The 23,333-nt window shown below is 52.1% G+C and overlaps 1 protein-coding gene across 2 annotated transcripts in view; it reads right to left on the bottom strand.

Annotated features, from left to right (window-relative positions):
• The window catches only part of GLI2 (GLI family zinc finger 2), a 179,857-nt gene extending 168,232 nt beyond the window's left edge, over nucleotides 1-11,625 (bottom strand). For both annotated transcript variants that reach the window (XM_063115753.1, XM_063115748.1), the window contains exon 1: nucleotides 11,481-11,625. In XM_063115753.1, the coding sequence (XP_062971823.1) occupies nucleotides 11,481-11,625 (145 nt within the window). The remainder of the gene's footprint in view (nucleotides 1-11,480) is intronic.
• Nucleotides 11,626-23,333: the final 11,708 nt, after the last annotated feature.

Genomic DNA, 23,333 nt, shown 5'->3' on the forward strand with positions numbered 1-23,333 from the left:
ATGTAATCTGGTGATAAAGGACTGGAAGCGAGCTGGAGGCTGGTGCTCTTTCTAAAGTGATTTACTCAGCTCCCCTCCAAACTTGCACCCTTAATGTAATTATTTACTTTGTCATTAAACACCCTCCTTCCACTTCAGTTATTTTTAGAGCTTCTGGAGCCTATAGAATCAGCCGGGGAGGCTGCTCATTGGCTGGGGGAAGTCGAGTCCTCCCAGAGGGGCAGCCTGGGGACCTGTGTGGGGGGTGAGGGGGCCGTGAAAAGGCCAGCCCCAGATGCCCCACAAGCACAAAGGATAACAGCTGCCCTCCCTCCCCCCACCTCCTTCTGCTCTTCCTCCCTTCTATCGTTTCTTCCTCCCTCCCTCCCTTCTTTTTTAAAACAGATATAATTCACATACCATCAAATTCACTCTTGTAGAGTCTACAATTCAGCGGTTTCAGTACATTCACAGAGTTGTGCAACCGTCACCATACTCTAATTACAGAACATTTCCACCACCCCAAAAAGAAACCCCATGCCCATAGCAGTCACGCCCCATTCCCTTCTGCCCCAACTCCTGGCACCTACTAATCTACTCTCTGTCTCTGTGGATTTGCCTGTTTTCGTCAGTTCATATAAATGGAATCATACAGTATCTGTCCTTTTATGCCTGGATTCTTTCACTTAGCATAATGTTTGCAAGATTCATCCATGTGTGGTACATATCTGTACTTCATTCCTTTTTATGGCCGAATGATATTCTATCATATGTTGATACCCCATTGTGTTTATCCATTCATTAGCTGATGGACATTTGGGTTATTTCCATTTTTTGGCTATTATGAATAATATTGCTACAAACATCTGTATACAAGTTTTTATATGAACATAGGTTCTCAATTCTCTTGGTTATTTTCCTAAAAGTGGAGTTGATGGGTCCTCCCTCCATGTCAGCCTAGAGCTGGGGAGCAGGGCCGGTGTGTGCACCGGTACGCACTGGTCAGCTGCAGAGCTCTGTACTGCTCTGGCCACTAACCGTATACCCAGGAGTAGCCCTGGCCTCTCAGGCAGGCGATGCCACTATCCAGTGAGTATAACCACAGCAGCCCCATTGCCCACATGCTAGATCCCACTGTCCTACACAGGTGATCGAGGTAAGCCTTGTCACCCGCACTTCACAGACAAGGCAAGCGCGGCCCCCATTCCTGGACCTGAATGTGAGCTCACACCTGTCTGTCCTCTAAGTGAAGGTGCCTGTTGCTTTTCTTGTCACCAACACAGTGGGGAGAGATGTGACCAGACTTCACAGTTTGCGGACCAGAAACAGGACAAAGGTCCCACCTGCAAAGAGCCTCAGAAACTCAACGAGTCAGCAAAGCACGTCGCTGGTGCTTCTCACTTCCTTCTCTGGCCCTCTTCTCCCCAGGTTAGCTTCTGCAGCCACACGGACTCCAGCCCCAAGGCTGCCTAGATCCAGGGGTCACTGGAGAGAGGCCACAGGGGAATGAAGGGCACCATGGGCCTCTGTGAATACCCAGAGGCAAGGTGACAGCAACAGAAGAAATGCCTGATGGTGGAATGTCAGCACTTGGTGGGGGAAGAGGCTTCCCCGCCCTGGCCACCATCACACCTTGCAGTGACCACAATCTCTGCCCCACACGAGGCTTCTCCTGGATGTCTGTCCATTTCTAGAATTGCTGGGACTGAAGAAGGTGTAAAGCCAGTGCCTGGTGTCCACTGCCTGGCCTCACACTAAACCCAAACCTCTTCTCCTATTGCTGCTGAAAACAGGATGGAAAATCAGACGGCACACGGGGCCCCACTCTGCCCAGAGGCCTGGCTGCCTGTTGCCAGGGCTTCAGACTCCCCAGTCCCCTACAAACAGAAAGCAGTGGCCCATGCCCTCTGTGAGCAGGGCCAGCCAGGACATATTCACAGGGAACTGCCAAGGGCAGCTTCTCAAGACAGAGCTCCTCTAGCCCCTTCCCCACCTGCCCACCCAGGAGGAGGAGGAGAGGCCGGCACCCAGCCACAGCCAGATGCTGCAGGGGGTCCCAATAAGCTGTGCACACACAGTGCCCGGCTAAGTGGCCAGCATGCACTTGTGGTCATGAGCAGCTGGAGGACAGAGACCCCGGAGGAGTCACTGAACACAGCCTCAGACGTGAGCTTGTGCCAGGGCCTGGGAGTAAAGGGAGCCCCTCACGAGGGACTGACAAAACCAGCCTTGTTTGCTGGCACTCCCCACCCACCCACCCCAGGACCTGTGCCCATGCTGTTCCCCAGCTAGCCCACCATCTCCCTTGCATACCTTCATTCCATCTCTCAAAAAGTTATTGGGAGAATATGTGCTACTCTCAGGAAATAGTTCTTGAATTAATAATCATAGTAATAGCAATAACAATAACACTAATAGCAGCAACTACCATTTACGTAATGCCTACTATATGCCAGGTGCTATCTAAGCACTTTAATCTCCTTATTGGTAATCCTGGCCCTAGCACCGGCCCCAGACCATGCTGGCTGCTGTGGAGCTGGCCACTCTGCACATTGTCCCCTGAGACTTGCCCTAATCCCTGCTAAACTTTGTAAACACTGCTTTGGTGACCTCTCCCCCGCCACATGATCTGAGTGTGCGGTGGCACTGCCTTTGGGGATTTGGCCAGGCAGCAAGGGCACAGGGCTGTAGGCATTACCAGGGCCCTACTAAGACCCCAATCCTTCCCTGCCATTTTCCTGGATCACCCCAGCATGACCACATCAGCATCACAACCAGAGGTGTCTGGTTTCTCCATGTGGGGGGACCACAAGCTCTTGGGAACAGGGACCATGGCTCCCGTTTCTTGGATACCTCTCCCCCAACCTCCTACCCCCATGTTTCATAGAGGGCAGCCGCTTCAGATGGATTGTTTCCCTCTTTACCCATCCATGTCCATTCTAAGAGACTCCGACAGCCCCTACAGGACCTCAGCCTGCACAGCTGAGTGGCCACGCACCCACTTGGGTGCCCCAGCCACCCCTGGGCCTTGTCCTTCAGGTCCCACACACCCCAGCCTAGAGCTTCATGGACCGAATGGCTAACCCCCAAGCCCCCCACACTCCTGAGTGGCTGCTCTGCTGCTCCTCCCATCAATGTCCACCTACCCTTTCCTCTTTCCACCTGGTGAAACCCTGCACATCTCTGAAGGCCCAGCACAGACACAGCCTCCCCCATGAAGTACCCTGGGCAAGATTTGTCACCATTTCCTGGGTATCACCTCCAACTGCAACTTCTAGGAGGCAGAGTCAGGGTCTGCCATCACCACATCTCTGATCCACATTCCAGAATCTCTATGAACACAGGGAACCCAGAGGTGCCCAGGCCACCTTGGGAAGGCCCGGGTCTTCCCCTCCTCCAAGCTTTCACATGCACCCCAAATGCCATGCTTGACTTCATTATCCTCAAAGTGTTCCAGAGATCAGAGACCTGGCCACAAACATAAAATAAATTATCTCCCCCCTCCCAACACCAATGATAAATGGTTCTATTAGGAATCCAGATTGTTAAACTCTGATATAACAGAACGCAGGGAACTGGGGCCCATCCATTCTCCCTCCGGCGCATACTGAGTTGTAAATAGGTTATTTTGTGTGTAAATAACACATTAAAACACAGCATTAGCTGTGTCTTTTGATAGAGAGGAAATTGTTACAAATAAATAATTCCAGACAGGAATGTAAAATAAGCCAGATTTAATAGTGCACGCCTGGTGCAGCCGTGTTAAACATGACTAAAATGATAAACCCCAGAATATACTAATAGTAAACCATGCACTGACATCAAAGTAATGAGGCTGTATTTCTACCAAGCTTTAGAAATGCTAAAATTAGTTTTGACAGAACCAAACGTCAGAAAAATGTTTCCAACATAAACACCGTCAATTTGGGAAGTTGGGATTTGGGCAGAGAGGGGGGCCGAGCTGGGGGACAGCTGTGTCCCACCCGATGGGAAGTTCCCAGGGTAAGAGTTTCCAATCCCAATGGTATCACTAGGTAACCACTGGCACTGAGTGTGTCTGGACCTCAGTTTCCACACCTGTAAAATGAATAGATTCAAATTAGATGATCTCTAAAGCTTCCTCTAGTTCTATAACTGGAAATGACTTCAAACCTCCCCCAACTCTGTATTAGTTTAACATCCACAATGACCAAAAGAAATGAGGCAGCATCTTCCAGGCCTGGCCAAGGCCTTGGGAGCAAACAGCAGCAGGAGCCACCAGCACTGTCCTCTGATGGTTTCATTCTGAGTGGGCAGAGCTCAGTAGCTCATGGGCACCAGCCAGAAAACAGAGACAGATGTGACATGCAAACGCATGTGTCAGCCTCCACAATCAAGGGAAGCAGCAGGCAGGGGCTGGGGAGCCTCCCAAAGTGCAGACTCTGGGCTGAGGCCAGGAGCAGGGGACAAGCCTGCTGTGCTGGGGGACGTGAGGCTGCTGGTCTGATTGCAGATGGCGGCCATGTGGGTGGCATTTAGAGCACACTGGCAGTTTGAGGCCAGGACAGGCCAGAGGAATGCTCGGGCTTATTTACGTTAACATTTACTTCCTCTGTGCCCAGGCACTCTGCTAGCCACTCTACAAACCTTGTCTCACCTAATCTCACAGTAGCCAGAAGAAGTTATCATTATTATCTCCATTTTACAGACTTTGGAGAAGTTCACTGACTTGCCCTAAACACATGACTCTCCACTAGACCCTACTGTGGACAGGAAAGAGCCTCCAACCTCATCCCTCCCTGCCAGGCATCCTGACCCTCCAGGGCACCCAAACACACCTGAAAAATGCCTGGATGGTGGCACTGCACCCTGCTTCCTGGGTGAGCCTGGCTGGCGGGGGAACTGAGCTCTGCTCTCTGTACTAAGTCTGATGAAAACTGGCTGTTCTGTGTGGCTGGGCCATAAAACAAGCTTAGAAGCAGCATCAACAGCAATCCTGAAAATCACTTAAATAAGAATAATTGCTCACTTAGTCACACCTGAGTGCATCCCCAGGCCCAAGGCAAAAGTGTGTGGCCCCGGCAGAGAACTCGGGTAAGGAGGAGAGGCTGGCCCACTCAGCAAGTTCCCTTCTGTCCATGGGGCCTGGAGGGCAGGGGTTGGCCAGGGCCAAGGAGTGGGGGCAGCCCCAACTGACCCTCATCCCCAGGGGACCCCAGACCAGTAAAGGCAGCCCACTGCACTCACACCCGGCATGATAGCCTCAGACTCACTCGATAATCACTTATTGGATGTCTGCTGCATGCGGGGCGGGGGCCGGGTAGTGGGTACAGTAACAAACAACACCCTGCCCACATGGACATCCTGGAGGGCAGATGGAAGGCAAAGAAACAGATAAAGGGCAAGGACACCAGAGGCTTTGAGGTATATATCAATGAAAGGGTATCAGACATTCCTAGGTGGACGGGGGAAAGTGGAGATTTCCAGCCCTGGGCAACTTGGCAAAAATGCTCTGTGGTCAGAGTCATTTAAATATTCCAGTATTTGGCATGGCATTCAAATGCAGATGTGGATGCCTCACCACAAAGCAAAAACATGCTTCAAAGAAACTTTCCAAAAAGCCATCAGGGCCAGTGAACAAGGTCATGGGGTAGCTGTATGAGCAGGTAGCACAGAGGCCTCCTGGAAAATCAGAGCATGCAGTGAGAGTCACTGAGTGCTTAACCTTGGTCACACACACCAAGTCCTAAGACCCACCTGAGACTCTTCAACACTCCAAGGTCCATGCCTTGGACCAACTGTACCCAATGATCTGGGAAGCCTGACACATGCCCAGGCCCCAGCCCTGGAGGCAGCCTGGGAGTCTGCATTTATTACAGCCATCTCATGAGATTCTAAGGACTAGCCAGCTTTGGCAGCCACTAGTCTGGTCCTACCCTCCAGTGTACAGGGAAGAAGGTGGAGTGGGAGAGGCCAGGGACCCCCTCAGGTCAGCTCTCCAGGGCAACCTCACGGAGCAAAGCAAAGAAGACAAGAGTGCGGGTCTGATTTCCAGCCTCAGGCTCCTGCCAACACTCTTGAGTAGGAAGACACCAGAAATCAGGGCTTCCCACCATCTGTCCGGCCTCAGCAGGTCAGTGGGCAAGGGTTATCAGTAAAAGGAAGGCTTTCTGAGTCAGGCAGAGCCTGCAGATCTGGTAAGAAGAATGGTAATAGTTAATAAAGCAAATACTTCACTTGGACCTCACACAGAGCTAACTTTGTGCCTGGCACTTTTCTAAGCACTTTCATGTGCTAACTCCAGTAATTCTCACAACACTATGAAGTAGGTACAATTATTATGTCCATTTTATGGATGAGAGAACTGAGGTACAGACCTGCCTGAGGTCAACAGAGCTGGGACTTAACCAGAATCTGGGCTGCTTCTTACTACTACTCTGCACTGTTTGCAATAAGAGAGTATTAGCAGCTGCTGTCCATGGAGTGCCCCATGTCAGGCATGTGTGAGCACATTATGTCTCCTGTAATCTCTATACAGCAGCTCTGTGCATATAACTCCCATTTATATGTGGAAAGACTTAGCCTACCTCATGTAGCCAGAACATGTGATTCTCCAACTTAAGAGCACATCAGAATCACCCAGAAGGTTTGTTTAAACACATCTTGCTGGGCCCTATCCCTATAGGCTCAGATTCAGTAGGTCTGGGGTAGGATCCAAGAGTGAGCATTTCTAACAATTCCCCGGGGGATGCTGCTGCTGGTAGGGGACCACACCGGGAGGATGTCTGGCCCTACCCGTAGAAGACGCTCAGTGTGAGAGTTGCGTACTGGCCACTGCAGGCACTTCCCAGGATTTTAAAGCCTATCTGGCTGCTTGATTTCAGAGACTAGCAACACTCATGAGATCAAGGGCCAGCTCCGTGTTTCAAGACCCCAGCCTTCCAGATTGTCCCAGAGGCTTCGAGTGGCTGGGTCACTGGTGCTCAGCTGAAGCACACAGAGAGATTCAGAAATATTTTTGGAAAGAAAATCCACGATGGAGGAGGAAAATACGACAGCATTTGGATAGTTACCAGTGAAAAGCAATGAGAAACATCTGAATCAAATTGCCTTTAAAATTACACCATTTTAAAAATTAAGGGGGAAAAAAACTCTAGGCCAAAATGTATTTTTTAAGATTTATGGCTTCCAAAGTGTTAGCACAACAGCTAAAGAGGCTGGGAAAGAACCCACCCTCACGGCTTCTGCCATCCACTCTCATGAGCTGCTCCTGCCAAATGATTAAAGTAACCTTTCCCAGTCTGACCACAGGGCTGCTTTTTCCTTTGGCCAGGCCCAGCCCAGCCCTGCCCTGCTCTGCAAAGGTGTTTCTGACGCATGTTTTGGCTCAGGGAGGTGGAGACTGAGTGGAAACACCCAGGCCCCCGCAGGTCCAGCCTCATAGATTCCTAAGGGAGGCCATTTGAGCCAGCTGACTTTGCAAATAAATAAGTCATGGCCCCAGACCTCAAAGAACTGGCTGTCGGGAAGACACAGGTGCTGTCAGCCCCTGGGACAGATGAGGAAACTGAGGCACAGTTAACACGAGGAGACCTTTCCAAGGCTGTATACTTACCCCAGAGTATCAGTAGGGCCCAAATTAAGGCCCAGATCACCCCCAACCAATCTAAATAACAACCCACAGGCAAGAGACACCATGTAAGAGGCAGGAGCCCCAAGCCCTAGGACCAGCTCTGTTGAAGCAGCTGGTGGCCTTGGGCATGTCTCATTCATTCCAACCTTGGCCTCAGTCTCATCTACAAATTGAAAGGTATTGAAGGAGAGGCTCTGACCACTCATGAATTAGCCGTGCTGCCACTCCAGCCTAATGCTCAGGAGTTCCTGCCGGGGTTTCCCAAGCTTTGCACCAGGACCCCCTGTCCTCACTCTGGACCCTCACTCTCCTCATTCCTAATGGGGCTTCAGTTCAGTTGCACCCTGCTTTTTTCACTTAATATTAGAACACAGGCATGGCCCCCTTTGCATGATTATAGTCTTGATAAACATTTTCAATGGCTACATAACATTTCATTCAAGATGCTGCAGTTTGGTGAATCAATCCCCTACCACTGAACAGTTAGGCTGGTTCCAATTTTTTACAGATATAAATAATGAGGAAATGAAATCATTCTACCTAAATGTAAGTTCACTATTAGAACCAACCGAGGTCATACAATTGTGGTGGTGAAGTAGAAGCACCCAGAACTGGTGACAGCTGGGAAGAAGGCTGAGTGAGGAGCCGGAAGCTGGCCTGAATACTCGGTGTCCCCCATGTCTCGACACCTTACGCTGGTGAACACAGCCCCTTCCTGCTTGTAGGATGTGGCCCTTTCCTCATTGCAGCCCTTTCCTCACCACTGTGCCACTGACATCCTCAGACAGGACCCACAACACCCCTCCACGGATGTTACAAGCCAGCAAACACTAGGCTGTTTAAACCATCCCTTCCCGCCAGACAGCTACAGATCATGGTGCAGACCATGCAGATAACATCACGGGCTCTGAAGGAATAAACCAGGCCTTGGAGGAGCCAGGCATCTGAGTGGTCACTGTGCAGCCCAGGGAAGTAGAACAGCCACACTCTTGCCCTGAGCAAACAGGCCTCGGACAAGCCCTCCCAGACTGGAAAGGTGACTCCATCTTTTCCAGAAACAACTCAAGAAAAGGAGCCTCTCAACAAGCAGTTCCCAGCTCCCTGACCCTTCCTGTGGCCCAGCGTGCACCTCCCAAACTGTCCCTCTCCAGGGCCTTTGTGCAGCCCCCTACAGCCCCTCCCACCCACTGTACACACCCAGCCCTGTGCCTGTAGGCTGAGCGCCCAACTTCTCATGCTGCTGGCCCCACGGAGCCATGCACTTCAGCCTCACTCCTCACCAACCCCACACTTTCTCTTATACCACTCAGGTCCACAGGAGACCCTTGGTGCCCCTCATACCAGCAGTCCCAGCACCAAATGCTGAGCCCCAGGTCTAAGCACAAGAGCATCCCTGCCCCCGAGGGGACCCATGCCAACCACCTGCTGCTGCTGGGCACCTCCCATACATTCACCTCACCTGTAGACAAGTCCCGCGGGCAGCAAGGCCCACATTAGAGGCTCTTTGGAGCCTTCTGGGCCTTGGTTTGCTGAGTACATGAGGATTCTCGCTCACAGCATCTCTGCCACCATCTGGTAACATTTAAGGAAGACCCAATGTCCAAAGATCATAAAGACTATGGCTAACATCTGTCAAATGCCTTCATGACACAGATTAGTAAAACTAGGGCCCCAGGCCAGCGCCCTGTGGGCCACACCATTGGGCATCCCTCCCCTCATCCATGAATGCAGCAGCCACAGTTCACCAGCACTGGGAGACCTGCCCCAAGATGCCCCTTTTTCGCTCCATGCAGGAACAGCTGCTCTTTCCTGCCTCCAGAAAGGCCCTTCCCAAACAAGCTGCTCAGAGAGAGGTGCTGGGGGCTGCGATAGGACAGGAGGCTCTGGGGTCCCCAAGACTCTCCAGCAGCAGATACACCTGGCTTGAGAGTGCCCTGAGGCCAATAAGCTGCCTGCCCCGAGGCCTACAGGCCGCCTGCCCCGTGGCAACTGGCATCAGCCAAGCTCCCCTGTGTCAGGTAACAGGGTGCAGAGGGCCTACAGAAGAGGGCAGGGAGGCATCTTGGGGTGGAGGTAAGGGGTGAGAGTGGGGTGGTGGGTGCCTCCATGGAGCTGCTGTACTGCCTGCCCCCAGCTTTGGACCTGCTGCCTGCCTGCCCCCAGATCAAGAATCCCTTAGCATCTGTTGTTATTGCACCAATGGCGATAACCAGGTCTGAAACTAAAGGGGCTCCCCCCGCCCCGATTACATCCTAATTATGGTCTAATTACTGCCTAAGTGTGTTCACCACTGCTGTTGTTCGGCAGTAAATTGCACCATGGTGGTTCAGGATCCATTCACAGCTTTCGAGAGGTAGGTAGGCAGCCAGAAGGGGGTCCTGCTGAGTACCCTGGGGCAGGCCAGATACATGGGAGGCCAGGCTTCCTGGAGCTCACTTGGGCCTCAGAACATCAGGCAGAGAAACAGCTTGAGACGTCGCCACAGGCAGGGCAGGCTTTGACCCAGGGAAAGGAATAGACCACACGGCCCTGGGACCAGGCCGCCAGGCCTTACAGCCTCCTCTCCCCTCCAATCTTCCCACCCTGGGTGATGGACTACTCTTGGCTTTGGCTCCTCTCCCACCACCTAAGAGCTCTTCCTCCATACATCCCCACTCCCCACCAGCCCCGCCTCACAGAGGGAGGACCTGGAGAGCCCCTGTCCAAGGGGAGCAGGGGTCAAGGGACACAGTCCAGGTCAGATGCCCACTTCTCTGCAGGAGCCTTCTCAGATCCCCCTTTCCTGACTTGGGCCACACATCCTGATCTTGACCTCCAATTTAGAATCACAGGTAAAAAAAAAATAAATACAATAACAACGACCTAGAGGTCCTCAAGTCCACTCTTAGAAATACCAATTCACACACCCCTTCGAGGGTCTTCCCGTTTCCCTGGGCTCCAGCCCCAGGCTTCGCCCAGTGTGGCCCGTGGACCAGCAGTATCAGCACCATCTCAGTGCTGGACAGAAATGCAGAACTCAACCCCGCCCTGACTTCCTGAGTTGAGGTCTGCACTTTGACAAGCCCCCACGGTTGGGTGTGCATCAATGTGAGGGGCGCGCCTGCACGGCCACCCCGCGAGGGCATCTTTAATTCCCTTCCTGCTCTCTGAGCTGCGCTTGAGCAGTGAGAGCAACAGGGCATGACTAAATGCACTTGAATAAAAAGGGGGAGAAAAGAAATCCAAGTCTCTCCATTCCTCAGGGACAGAAATAGTTCTGTGGCCTCCAGATGGACTGCGCAGACACAAGGGGAGGTCTCGCCTTCCCGCCAAACCTTCCCAACAGGACGCTGGCACGGGCCAGTGGAAACCATAGAGCATTTCTCTTTGGGGCAGTAAAATGAGAGGCTATGGCTCATGTAGTCCCTTCTGTTATAATTAAGTTGGCCAGAAATTCACCTAAGATACTAAATTCCATACCTGACCCTCTAATTATAGCCAGAAGGCATCAGGAGACAATTACTTTCCAAAATAGTCCTTGGCGGGCAAGAGACTAGAAGAAGTTCTGTGGGCACATCGGGAACGTGCCAGTAGAACGCACCCCAGGGCTGCCCAGCAGCCACCGCCCCGCTCCTCTCCTCCCTTCCCTCTCCCCATGTTCAGGCCCCACCCTCCAGAGTCTGAGCCAGCCCAGCCCCTGCCCCCCAGATCTGGGGTGGCCAGACCTCCTAGAAAATCTGCAGGCGACTGTCACAGTGCCTGGGATTCCCGGGGGCAGGGGTGCCCTCCTCTTGCCCCTCCATAAACCCAGCATGCCTCCCTGATGACTTCGGCCACCACTCTAATTAAAACCTAACAGGCTAATGAAAAACACCCCTGCTGCTCTCCAAGTGTGCAAAACAGAAAGTACCTCCTTGGGCAGCTACAGCTGCTGCCGCTGCGGCCACCGCAAGAGGAGAGGCCTTTTTGCCCGGGTCGGGGAAACTGGTACCGTCCAGGATCCCACTTTTGGCTTCTTGCTTGTCCACGGCAGTGGCTGAGGCGGACGTCTCCATTTTAGGCGCTCATAGTCCTGGGTGGCAACCCTGAAGGAGAAGACAAAGACACTCACCAACACTGCACCCAAACCCAGCCGGGAAACGCCGACCCACATTCACGCCGCCGCTCGCTTCTAAAGCGACTAACTTCTTTCCCATTCTCTTATAACTGGGAAGGAGGCTTTAATTAATTTTGAAAATTATTAGTCCTGAGATTCATCTGGTCTTCTGAACGACCTCATGGACAACAGCCAAGCATTTTTGTTGTGTTTTACCCAGACTTTTAAAATCTAAGCAAGTTCCCCCTGATATGAGCGGGCAAGTAGCAAAAAAACTACCTTGAGAAATGAAGGCAGAAGTAACGACATCCAGCTTAGAATCACGGGGAGTATAAAAACACATACAGTAACCACAACCTAGAGGTCTTCAGAAAGGACCTATTTTTCCTTTCACTTCCCTGCTCATCAGAGCCTGTCCTTTATTCACCTGTATGTTCGTTCATTCACTCGCCTGATCATTCAACACACCGTCATCATTTATCAGTTCACATGTAGTCAACATATTTTTAAGCCCCTCTTATGCATCAGGCGTCACATCTGGTGCTGAAGGTATACTACATGGAGTTTACATTCTACTTAGGAAATGAATAAATAAGAAAATAAATGTAGATTTAATTCCAGTTAGTGGGAGGTAGCAAGGGAAAAGAAAGCTGAGTAGCAGGCTAGAGAAGGGCTGGAGGGGCAGAAAGGGACGTGTGAGGGGCCACCCCTGTGAAGGTTTGAGAGCCCACGGCAGCCAGAGTATGAGGCAGGAGCCAACGACCCAGTGGGAGCAGGCTGGCTTCTTTGAGGAGAGCAGAGAAGGGGACTGCAGGCAGGAGGGTTTTGAGAGGAGGGGCAGGATGTGACTCAGGCTGTGAAGGGATCACTCCTCTGAGGTGGAGAGCAGACTTCTGGGGGGAGAGGATGCTCCTGCAAAAACCCAGGGAACTATGATGGTGGTTCGGGTTAAGGCGGTGGCGGTGGAGCCGGCAAAACATGAGCACGTTCTGAAGAGCCCACAGACCTCGCCCCTGGCTGGATGTGAGGGGGGATGGAAAGAGGCGTGGCTGTGGTTAAGGGAGGAGCCCCCAGAGGGATGCAGGGCACAGGTGACATTCCGTTTCCAGCTGGGTGGTAGATCGGAAGCAAGTGTTTTAATACGCTTCATCACTGGCGGACACTGCTAATAGCACATTTGTATCAAATATCACTGAATAGAAATTTGAAAGTCACATTTTTAAAAAGAAAGTGGGTGGTGTCAAGGATGGCTCATATTTTTGGCTGAGCACACGGCTGAATGCACAGCGGTGCTCTTTAATGAGATGAAGCAGGGCGGTGAGGAGCAGGTTCAGGGCAGAAATCAGGAGCTCCGTTTGGGCCACGGACTCACGCCACGTGAAGTTTGAGATGCCCATGGAGACCTGCCAAGATGGTGTGGAGGAGACTGTTGGGGACACACATCTGGAGCTCGGGGAGAGCTATAGGCTAGAGATGGGAGTATGGAGCCACTGGGCAAGAGCTCACAGGAAAGGGGGAGGGTGGAGAAGAAGAGAAAGTTCCAGCACTGAGACATGGGAGAAAGAGCACAAGCCAGCCAAGGAGAGTGAGCAGAACAGCCAGTGGGGGAAAGCTAAGAGGAAAAAAAAAAAAAAAAAAAAAAAAAAGAGCGTGTGGTCCTGGAAGCCAACTCAAGAAAGAAATGCTCTCTGGAGGAGGAGTGATCGGATCCGTCACAAGCCACTGAGAGCCTGAGACTGAGAAGACGAGTTGAGGCCTCGAGTTGAGGCCTCGGGGCCAGGAGCTGAGCAGTTTTGGCCACACGGTGGGGGCAGGGATGGAGGGGAAGGGGTCTGGGAGGGGGAGTGGAAACGGGGGCACAAGGCAGTCCTGTCAGGAGATTTTGCTATCAAAGAAGCAGAGGGACGGGGAGACAATCGGAAGGGGATGTGGAGTCGAGGTTCATGGTTGCTGTGTATGAAAGGATGCAGGTGCGATCTGCAGGCCCCTAAAAGAGGACAATTCGTGGACTGCAGTGAGCAGACACCAAAGGCAGTGGCCAGCACCGTCCCAGGGGCCTCGAAGCTAAGTCCACATCAACAGGCCCTAGAATCTTATTTTTTAATTCCACCCAATACTCCCACATCCTTCTAAGAAAAATTTTTTTTAAGTTTTCTAAGAAAATCGAAGTAATGTCTGCAAGAACAATAGAGTAAGATGGTCCACAGTCCCCACTGGCTCCTGGTTTCATCTGCACATACCAGCCTGTCTAGTTTCCATGATCTTTCAAGACTCCCTGCCCAGAAAACCCAAGAAAGTCAGGCAGATAGGGGAGAGAAAAATCTCCTTGAGGACTTTGGTGAGTTATGGGGTTCCTTTTGGTCTAGAGATTCAGAGATCACTGTCTGCTCCTTTAAGACCATTTTTAAAATCTGTTTCTTAAGACTTTGGCTATCTGAATGGCCACCAGCAACATACTCGGCCCATACCTGCTTCTCCTTGGCCCTCATAGCTGGGTCACAGGCACCACCCCACCCAGCCACCTAGGCTATACCTTCAGGTCACCTCGTCCCCACCTTTATCCTTCACGTCCAATCAGCTGCGATCACCATCACTTCATCCCAGAGCACCTCGCCCACACTGCCTCTCCTGGCTGGCTGTTCTGTACCAGGCGTTTCTCCCTTCTGGGTCCTGGGCACTTCCCACAACCTCTGGTCCTCCCCCACATCATCCCCTACTCTACAGCCAAGCATCTTCCCAAAAACCAAGTCTCACCCCTTCCCTCCTCTGACCACGGTCCTGCTGAACCTCTTTGGCCTTTCTCCCTGTGTCGACCTGCAAGCCAGGAATGACTGGCTCTGTCCCTGCACCACCATGCCATGTCACCCACTGGAAACACTTCACCCATTCTGTGTTTGATGAACTCCTACGCTTCCTTCAAGACGCCACTCAGACGTCACCATCCCCAGGAAGTCTGCTGCCCCTCCCAGCCCATGGTCAGAGCCCTGCAGCAGTCAGATTGTGCAGCCACCCAACACCCCCTTATTGTATTCATCATCACCTCCAGGTCAGGAGCTGTTCAGTACAGCATCCACATAGCCCAGCCCAGCCTAGGCTGGCATGGCACAACTGCTCAGAAATGCCTGTCAAAGAAAGCCATGAGTGAAACTTTGAGGCAGAAAATCACAGCTCCTTTAAATGCAAGTGATTTTGTGGACAGTCTGGGTTTTCCTTCCCACAAGCTCAGGTGAGGGAATTTAGGCCCAACTTTGAAACAGACCTTGAATTTGGAAATAGGACAGAAACCAAAATAACAGCTACAACACCAAACCTTTAACAAGTGTTTAGTGGGAGCCAAGCACTTTACAGGGGTGAGCTCATTTAATCCTCAAAACATTTTCTATAGAAGGAAACCAGTACACAGAGAGATTGAATAACTGGCCCAAAGACACACACCTTAGAAGTGGCTGTGCCAGGCCTTGAACCCAGGCTGTCTGGCTCCAAAGCTGCATTCTCATGCACCATAGTGAGCTGTCCCTTGAGTAAGGACCTGCACTGCAAAGGGATTTGCCCCAGAATTCCTTGGCAGGCACTGATGATCAGCTTCGTGCCTTCTACTGAGCTGACAAGGCTAGCAGAATTCCTCACACACACACACCCCAAATGAATTGAGTGTCCTTCCTTTGGGTTCGGACACCCCCCTGTGGCACCTCTCACACAGCCTAGCCATACCTGTTCTGTGCCCCTCTGGGTATCTGCTCGACTGTAACCTCTTTTAGGAAAGGGCTTGGCCTTGCACCCCTGGGTCCCCAGGTCCAGCCAAGTAGGTGCTTAGACCACTTGCTGAGGGGATAAGGTAGGCACAGGGAGCCAGGCTTGTGCCAGGGGGACTTGGGGCTCTGTGGAGCAGAAACCAGCAGAGGACACGAGGTGCCCCCAGGAGCAGAGCATGCGACCAAACGCCGGGATTTAAACCCCAGCCCAAGCCCCAGGAAGGGGTGGGCAGGCTCTTGAGAGGTATCAGTCCAACTGCCTACAAATGCAGATAGGGAAACTGAGGCCCAACAACTCAAAACCCCCAAACTTTAGTGTCAAAAATGCCAAGAAAGGAAAAAGGCTTCAGAAGGGACTGTGACAACTTCTGTTAGGGACATAAGCAGATTGGAAAGAAGAGGAAAAAGCTAGGAATGTTTCTGGTAACAGCATGCTATGGTCTAAATGTTTTGTGTCCCTCCCAAATCAATACGTTGAAACCTAACCCCCATGGTAATGGTATTAAGAGGCAGGGTCTTTGGGAGGTGGTTAGATCATGGAAACAGAGTCCTCATGGGATTAGTGCCCTTAAGAAAGAGGCTTGAGGGAGTCTTTTTGCCCCTTCCACCATGTGAGAACACACAGAAGACCATCTATGAGAAATAGGCTCTTTCCAGACACTGAACCTGCCGGAACCTTGATCTTGGACTCCCCAGCCTCTAGAACTGTGATAAATAAAGTTCTGCTGTTCATAAACTATCCAGTCTATGGTATTTTGTTACAGTGGCCCAAACCAACTAAGACACAGCAGCTTCAGTCCCTCACGCCAACATCCTGCCCTGTTATGCTGGCAGAGCAGACGCCATCGCCCAATTCTTACAGACCAGGAAGCTGAGGCTCCTGTAGGAAGTGAGCTGCCCACGCAGCTTCCCACGAGGGACAAGGGCCAGGTCTCCATCAGACCCACGGCTGAAATGCCTCCCGAGGCCTTAGGGTGTGGCCACCACAGGAACAGAGGGCAAGGAGTATGGGGAGGGGGTATTTATTCAGATTCCCACACTCAGACCGGGTGGCTCAGGGAATAGATGTGCACATAGGAGCACCTGGGGTCCCAAGAGTACCCAGGGGGAGCTGATCCAGCAGGGGCCCAGGCAGTGCCCACCACATCCCTGGCCTTGCCTTCCAGAGATCAGCCACTGCCCTTCTCTGCCCACGCCTTCGCAGAGAGGAAAGCAGGAGACAGAGCCAAGAGGCTGCATAAATCACAGGAATTAGCAGGATTAGCACAATTTTTGGGTAAACAACAGGCACCCAGGGTCCCAGGCAGCCACTTTCACTCTCTGGAACTCCTTTGAAGCCCCAGTCAACAGCCTACCTGGGCCCCCAGAGGCCACCTGGGGATGGCGGGGACAGGACAGGCTCCAGGTTCCCAGACCTAGCTGGAGGGTGTGATGGTCTGTCTGTGATAGTTCCCACGGGCTCCATAAAAGCTCTAGAACAAGAGGGGCTGGGAGCCACAGCACTTACCAGGGGAAGGAGAAGAGTCAACAGCCTCACTTTACCTCCAAAACTCACATGGATCCAGCACTGCCCAAACAATTCGCATAAGAAACACAGCCACTCTCCAGGACTCTGCTAAGGGAAGAGGGGGCACTGGACCGAGGCCAGGAGGAGCCCCCTTCCCATTAGGAGATTGCAACAAAGTCACCTATCCTCTGGGGCCACAGCAGGGGCTTCTGCAGCACCAAGAATCTCTGGGAACATTCCTGGGCCTTCCCCTGGAGACTCTGACTACACAGGTCTGGGCAGAAGATTGGGGACAAAATATCTATCAGCATTCTTTAAAAAGTTGTATGGATATTTCTGATGCACAAGTAAGCATAGGAAAAAGTGAACAGGGTGTTCATAAGGTCCCTTCCAACTTCCAAATAATTTTTAAGTTCCAGTTAAAGCAAGACTGCATAACCTTAATAGAAAAAATACATTTTTTTCGTCACTATCTTGGAACTGGAAGTTGGCATCTCCCTCGGGAACGAATGTAGGCAGTGAAACATGGTGCCTGGGAGCCTGCCATCAGCACAAGTCAGTTGTGTCCCCACCATGCACAGAATATTACCTATGCTCACCATGGCTTCCCACTTACGGCAGTCACTAGACCCACCTCTGACCTTGCCACTTGATGTGTTAGTAAAGAAGCACATGCATTACTATATCCCAGGCATAGTCATGCAGTGCCTTTAACATTTTATTTGTTGCATGCAGTATAGTTGGTTTCTTTCATAATCCTGTGCATTTTATTCTGTGCATTCATAGCTTTATTCTGAGAACAGGTCCATAGGCTTCACCAGGTTACCAAGGAGTCCCCGGCACAGAAAAGGTTAAAAATTCTGCATTAAAGGACTGGCTTGAAGAATAAATTAATAATCAGTGCAGAATGAGCAAATCACCCTGAAACCTGAAATCCCAGACACCCTCCTGCCACCTGGCTGCTTTGAACTCCTCTAATGAGTGAGTCACAGGAATTAGAGCATTCTTCCCCGGGCAAAATCAATCTCCAGTACAGAGATGAAACCTCACCTCCCAACGATCGCAGCTACCGCGGGGCTGTGGTGTTCTCACCTCTCCTCTGATCTCAACCATGCGGCATGCGTGCCCAGGCCCCACATGAATAGGCACGCACGGGAGTGCACACACACACACAGGCTCACACATTCACAATGCACACACAACATATACTGACAAGCCACATACACAGCCACACATATGCATGCACACACACACACACACAAACCATATAGACACACGTGCGTGGTCACACGAACACAAGCTCACACATTCAAACGTGGCCACACACAGCACACATACATATACTCATACACCACGTAGGTAGCATACATGTAGTTACATGCAGATACATACACAACACATGCACATGTATATGTACAAAAAACACAGAGATCCAGACAAACACATACACACACACACTCACACACACACACACACGAGAAAATAAACACCCGCCTTGCCTTGATCACAGATTTATATTTAAGATCAATTGAGATAAAACCTGTGAAAGTTCCTGGAGTGAAGAGCACGTTGCCAGTGCAACACAGACTGACAGTAATAATAATCATAACCTCCTTATAACTAAAAGAGGAGCAGCAGACCAGTGGCCCCAAGGCCCTGAGGACTTGTCCTCTATTTGCCCAAGTGACAAGCAGTAATTGTTTCATCTCCTGTCACATCAGTGTCTCCATCTGGGAAATGGACATCCTGAAGGGTGCTCTCGACCTAAAGGAGACCAGCCTGATGCCACAACACAAGGGCCAGCAGCTAAGAGCAAAGAGGGCTCTGGTTCCCCATGTCAGAGGCACCTGGAAGCCGTCCATGGGCTTCAACTCAGTGCCCACTGTGCCACCCCAGCCAAAACTCACGCTCACTCCTCCACCCTGAACAGGGAAGGCACATGGGAGAGGTGAGGGCACCCCAAGACTGCAGTGAGCTGGGGATGCTCTGCTAACCCTTCACAGCCAGCAGCAAGATAATCCCACTTTAAAATATAATGCATTTGATTCTCCCAGATTGGGAAGCACACGTGTGCTCGGACCAGCACCGGCCACGCCCACCGTGTGTCACTGGCCATGTTGCTTCCCCTCTCTGAATCTCCATTCACTCCCCTGTGACAGGGAGCACACTCCCTCCCTCCCAGGGCAGTGACAAGATAGTCAGTTGGCCATTCCCACACAGTCGGTGATATATTACAGCAGCTGCCCCATAAACAGGGCCCAGCATGGGGTCTGGCCTGAGTTGGCCGGGCAGGGGAAGCTCTGCAGGTGAGCACCCTTCTCCAAGAAAAGATTAGGGACCCAGGGGGTTAGGCAGGGCCATGACTTCTGCCGGCTCCATGTACCTGCCTGTAGGGCCTGTTTCTGACTTCTCTGTCCACCTGCCTGTCTCTGTATGTGAAACCAATTCCTGCCATGTCTCCAACAGGGCCCAGCAGGGCAACAGCTCTGAGACTCAGAGAGCAGCACCAGCAAGGGGCTCCAGCCTTACAGAGTTGGGGGGAGGGCAGCTGTGTCAATGCCCTTGTTCTTGGCGCCTCACTCTTCCAGCAACCTGACACTGGGAGGGGAACCACACAGCTCCTACCTGGGCTGGCCCCTCTTCCACCACCCCAGCCAGGGGTACCCACGGCCTCCGGATTCCACTCTGGGTCCCTGGGGGAGAGGACAAACTTGGGAGGAGAACCCAGACCCTACAAAAGATGCTTGGGACCCTGGACTGGTCATGTATACTAGTGGGAGCAGGGAGGGAGGGCTGTGGGGTCCCAGCCAGCTTCAGGGCCCTCAGCCTCTGCAGCCTTCATCTTGGCTCCCATGGACAGCGAGGGAGAATACACTCCCCAGCAAGGTTATGGAGAAACTCAACCAGATCCAGCACACGGCAGCTGCTCCCCACCCATTGCAGACCCCTACGTCTCTGCATGGACTTGGTTCACAGCCTACTGTCCAACCTGGAGCCCAGCTGTGAGGACAACAAAGAGAGTCATGTCTGGAAAAGAACAGAGCGTTCTTCTGAAACTCCCATGGTACACTGTGCAGGGCCCTCATCCCTGTGTGACTCCTGTGCTCTTTGCGCTGCTCCATACTTCCTTGGACCCCCCTCCTCTACTGAGGGTATCCCTGCATTAGGAGCCTCTTGACCAGAGAAAGAACAGAACCTTCAAGCACGTGTAGGTGCCCTGAGCCAGACCAGCTCCTCTCCTCATGTGATCTCACCTCTCACCACAGTTACTCCTACCAAGGCCAGGCCGATATCCTGATCCTCAACTTACAATCAAACAGAAGCCCAGAGAGGGTAAGCAACCTCCCCAAATCAAACAGCTAAGATGTGACAACACTGGTGGTCCAATGCAGGTCCCTTAGATTCTACTTTTCTACTTTTTCCATCAAGGCTGAATTCTTTGGGCACGTAGATGTGGAGCACAGTTGCCACTCTCAATGAGGCAGGCACGTTTGTAGGGAGTTCATCAAAGTCTAAGGCAGTATATGCTACATGTCACATAAGCAGCAGAGAGTTGATGCTTGTGGGAGCTCAGCAAAGGAGGGCTACTGACTGGGAGGTCAGCGGAGGCTTCCTGATGACCATCCCATCTGCCCTGTGGCTTCGAGATGGGGAATGAAAGGACCTTGAACTTGGCCTGCAGAGTGGAGAGGGAAGGACACTCCAGGGGCAGGGAACAGCATAAGTGAAGGGAGGGAGATGCCCTTGGCACATTCTGGAGCAAGAGAACAAGAAAGAAGAGCATTCCCACAGGGAGAAAGAAGGAGGTACACCAGGTGGAAGGGGAACTGTGGGGGCCTTCAGTGTCTCTAGGAAGGGAAGGCTGGGAGAAGAGTGAGCCTTAGGAAGGATAACAATGTGCCTCCAAGCCTCCTGGGTCTTGGACACACTTTTGCAGAACAGCCTAGCCAGCCTGGCGCTCACTGGTTCCCCTGCTGATTCCAGGAGCTCAGGAGCCTGCAGGTTGCAGGTGTGGGGAGGCGGGATGGAGTCGGTGGTCAAAGCTCTTACCCTCCTGGTGTGGCTAGAGGCAGGCACCATGCAAAAATCACCCTCCTAGTGAGTGCACCTGCTTTTTTTTTATTGCTCCTTGAGTTTATTTTCCCAAGGACGAAAGCTTCCTAATTTGCCAGCTCCTGTGCTTGCTGATGTTCACGAAAACAGACAATTAGCCCTAATTCACTGACTTGCTGGAATGAAACAGGGGCCAGAGAGAGCCCCGATGAGAAATGCGGGCACCTCTTGCAGCAGTCAGCCTCAAATAAGAGGAGGTGGGAATCAGGAGGGCTGGTCTCTTCTGGGAGGCTGTGGGGAAGTCCTACTTCACAGTGGACACTTGAGATGGCCTCACAACTTCCATCTCTTTGCGCTGTGCTTACTCCCTGAAAACACCAGGCCCTCTCTATCCCCATTTTTGCACACACATGTTTGCGGCCTAGAACAGTCTTCCCTCCCTGCTCTACTGAGGACATCACACTTTAAAACCCGAGAAGCCTGCCCCAGCACCCTCTTACCCAGGGTCCTAGTTGGAGCTAACCAGCCTCCTTGTGCCCCAGCTGGAACTTTGACCCCACTCCCTGCACATGTGGGCAGCTGGCACAATCAGAGGGAGTGAGTACAGACTCTGGAGAAAGAGCATCCATGTTTTCCACCAAGAGCTGTCGACAGGAACCGACTTCTCCCTGAGCCTCGGTTTCCTCATCAGTAAAGTGGGGATGAACAGCACCATCTTCACGGGGCCTGGCACACACAGGCCCTGGCGTTATCACTGCTGCAGCCCGAGCAGCCTGCCCACAGGCCAGAGGGGCAGGAAGGCCTGCCACCACCCCCAAACAGGAGGCTCTGTCCCAGACTGGACAGGGCAGCCCCATCATGCACCCCTCCTCCACCCACCCACGTGCCAGTGTCTCTGGGGTCTGACGTCAAAAGTCTCAGGCTGGTACTTTATGTAATGTGCCCATTTTCCTCGATTCCAAACTCTGTCACCTTCCTCCCTGGGGAGCCCTGAAGCCCAGGGAGCAGGGGTCTCTCCCTGAAACCCCTCACCAGCATCCGCCACCAGCAGAGTGTTGGAACGTGCTCCAAGGGCTCTGAGGCCGCCATCTGCGAGGCGAACAAGGGGCTCACTGTGCGGCCACCCCGCCAGACCCAGATATTTTAACAGCTGCATTGTGTGTTTCTGAGGCACGATTCCTGAGCGGAGAGGAAAAACAAGCTTGGCCTCTGCCCCGAGAAGGGAAAACAGACTGGCTAGGGCAGGCTTCAGGCAGGAGCCCAGGGTTGCAGCAGACACCAGGAACTGCAAGCACCAAGACTCCTGCCAAAGCCCCCTTAATCCGAGGCTGAGGGTACGGGTGGGAGGCAAGAACCAAGGGCCAGTGAATGGAGAAAGTCCCCCAAATGGGCTCTGGAATGAAAAAAAAAAAAGGACCAGTAAAGCAGAGATGTGCCCACAGGATAAGGCCCCAGTCTCCATCATGGCACCAAGGCCCCATCTCAGGATTTGACCCTCCCACCTCTCCAGGCTGGCTGTCCCCTCCTCTACCTAAGCTGACCCAGTGCCCCACCCAATCATACTGCTCACTACTCTGGCCACGCTGTTCCCTCTGCCTGGAAGGTTATTTCCTTGACACCCCCTAGTGTTCCCTCTTCAGGGACCCCCACCACCACCACCACCAGGCCAGGCTAGGAGTCTGCTCTGTCTCTGTGTCTGTCACCCTTTATGCCCACACCAGGCAAAGGCTCAGCCAACATTTGATGACTGACTCACAGGCAAACCAACAGACAAATGCTCTCAGGCACTTAACCCTGCAAGAATCCTTTTCTTTGCTAGCCTCCCCTCAGGACTCAATCCCTGCAAGGTCAGGGAAGCAAGCAGGTTTCAGCTCCTGTGACCCATAAGCACTCTCCAGGGAGGGCTGGGAAGAGGACAGGATCAGGCTATCTCTTAGGTCGTGAGAGGTGCGATAATCAACTGGTAATGTCTGCCATGGGAGGTGCAGTAATTAACTCATAATGTCTGCCATGGTCAGCATTTGCGAGCACTACGTATTGAGAAGGTCTTCAGGAGAAAATTACTGCTGGCCTAAGAATGCTTTCCTTCCCCTAAATTGTAAACTCCTTGGGAGCAAAGATTTACCATGCTTAACACTGAAGTCTATATGTACGAGGGTACTTCAGAAAGTGAACAGAAAAATAGAAATAAATAATATGAATCTTTCCATGCATTTTTTGAAGACCCCTCATGTTTACTAAGTACCTGCTGTGCTCTTAGCGCTCACTATTTTCAGTATGAATAAAAAAGTCATTGTTTTTGCTTTAAAGGAACTTTTCGAGCCTTTACAGTCAAAGGGGCTAATCTCTCCTGAT

Source organism: Cynocephalus volans, chromosome 1 (genome assembly GCF_027409185.1).
Source record: "Cynocephalus volans isolate mCynVol1 chromosome 1, mCynVol1.pri, whole genome shotgun sequence".
In the NCBI taxonomy this organism is placed as follows: Eukaryota; Metazoa; Chordata; class Mammalia; order Dermoptera; family Cynocephalidae; genus Cynocephalus; species Cynocephalus volans.